This window comes from Etheostoma spectabile, unplaced genomic scaffold (assembly GCF_008692095.1).
Source record: "Etheostoma spectabile isolate EspeVRDwgs_2016 unplaced genomic scaffold, UIUC_Espe_1.0 scaffold433, whole genome shotgun sequence".
Classification (NCBI taxonomy): domain Eukaryota; kingdom Metazoa; phylum Chordata; class Actinopteri; order Perciformes; family Percidae; genus Etheostoma; species Etheostoma spectabile.
In genome coordinates, this window is record NW_022605608.1 from 422,616 (window position 1) to 423,407 (window position 792).

Genomic DNA, 792 nt, shown 5'->3' on the forward strand with positions numbered 1-792 from the left:
AAAAGCCAATTGAAAAAGGTGGTGAAGTTGCTTGGTTCTAAAAGTTCTATCATGGAAAAGGTTCATGCTGTGCAAGAAGAACCGTACAGTTTATATTTAAAAAAAGAAGAAGAAGAAAAAAAAAGAATTTGATTTACCTACAAGAGGGAAACTTACAGTATAATTTGACTGCTGAAGTTGTAAAATTGTCATGATGACCATATCTAGTGAAACAGTCGATTGTACCACAGCCCTCTGTGCATGTATCATCATCACTGGGGATCTGTGTGGCTCTGCGGTTTGTTTGACATGTTTTATCTCCTGCTGTTGCTAGGTGCCCTTTCCTGAGCTGCATGGTGAGTTCACAGAGTATGTGGGGAGAGCAGAAGATGCCATCATCGCAATATCTAACTACCGCCTACACATCAAGTTCAAAGAGTCCGTTGTCAACGTAAGTATCTTTGAAAAGTGAACAATGTGCTTGAAGTTAAGTAATGATTAGAGATTGTCTCTTACACAGCTCAAAATAATTACAAATGTACTACTTTCTCTTTATTCACGTCTGTGTGAGAGTGTGAATATTCATGTTTTGTGAATGGACAGAATCAGGGCCATTGTGCCAACGCTGTGGTGACCAGGCCATTCAGAGCTGATCTGCACTGGCAGCAGTGCCTCGTGACTCTTCATCACCTCTGTTTCTGCACTTGCTTGCCCGCTCCGTTTTCTCTCTGCACTCGTCGTTGCCTTGGTTGCAGTGGTTTCACAAGGGATGCATAACAGTTGCGCTCTCGCTCTCTCTCTCTCTCTCTCTCT

At 42.4% G+C, this 792-nt stretch overlaps 1 protein-coding gene across 5 annotated transcripts in view; it reads left to right on the forward strand.

The window, feature by feature from the left end:
* LOC116686669 (myotubularin-related protein 3) overlaps window positions 1-792 on the forward strand; it is a 34,970-nt gene that overhangs the window by 7,379 nt on the left and 26,799 nt on the right. For all 5 annotated transcript variants that reach the window (XM_032511702.1, XM_032511704.1, XM_032511703.1 and 2 more), the window contains exon 5: window positions 314-430. In XM_032511702.1, the coding sequence (XP_032367593.1) occupies window positions 314-430 (117 nt within the window). The remainder of the gene's footprint in view (window positions 1-313; window positions 431-792) is intronic.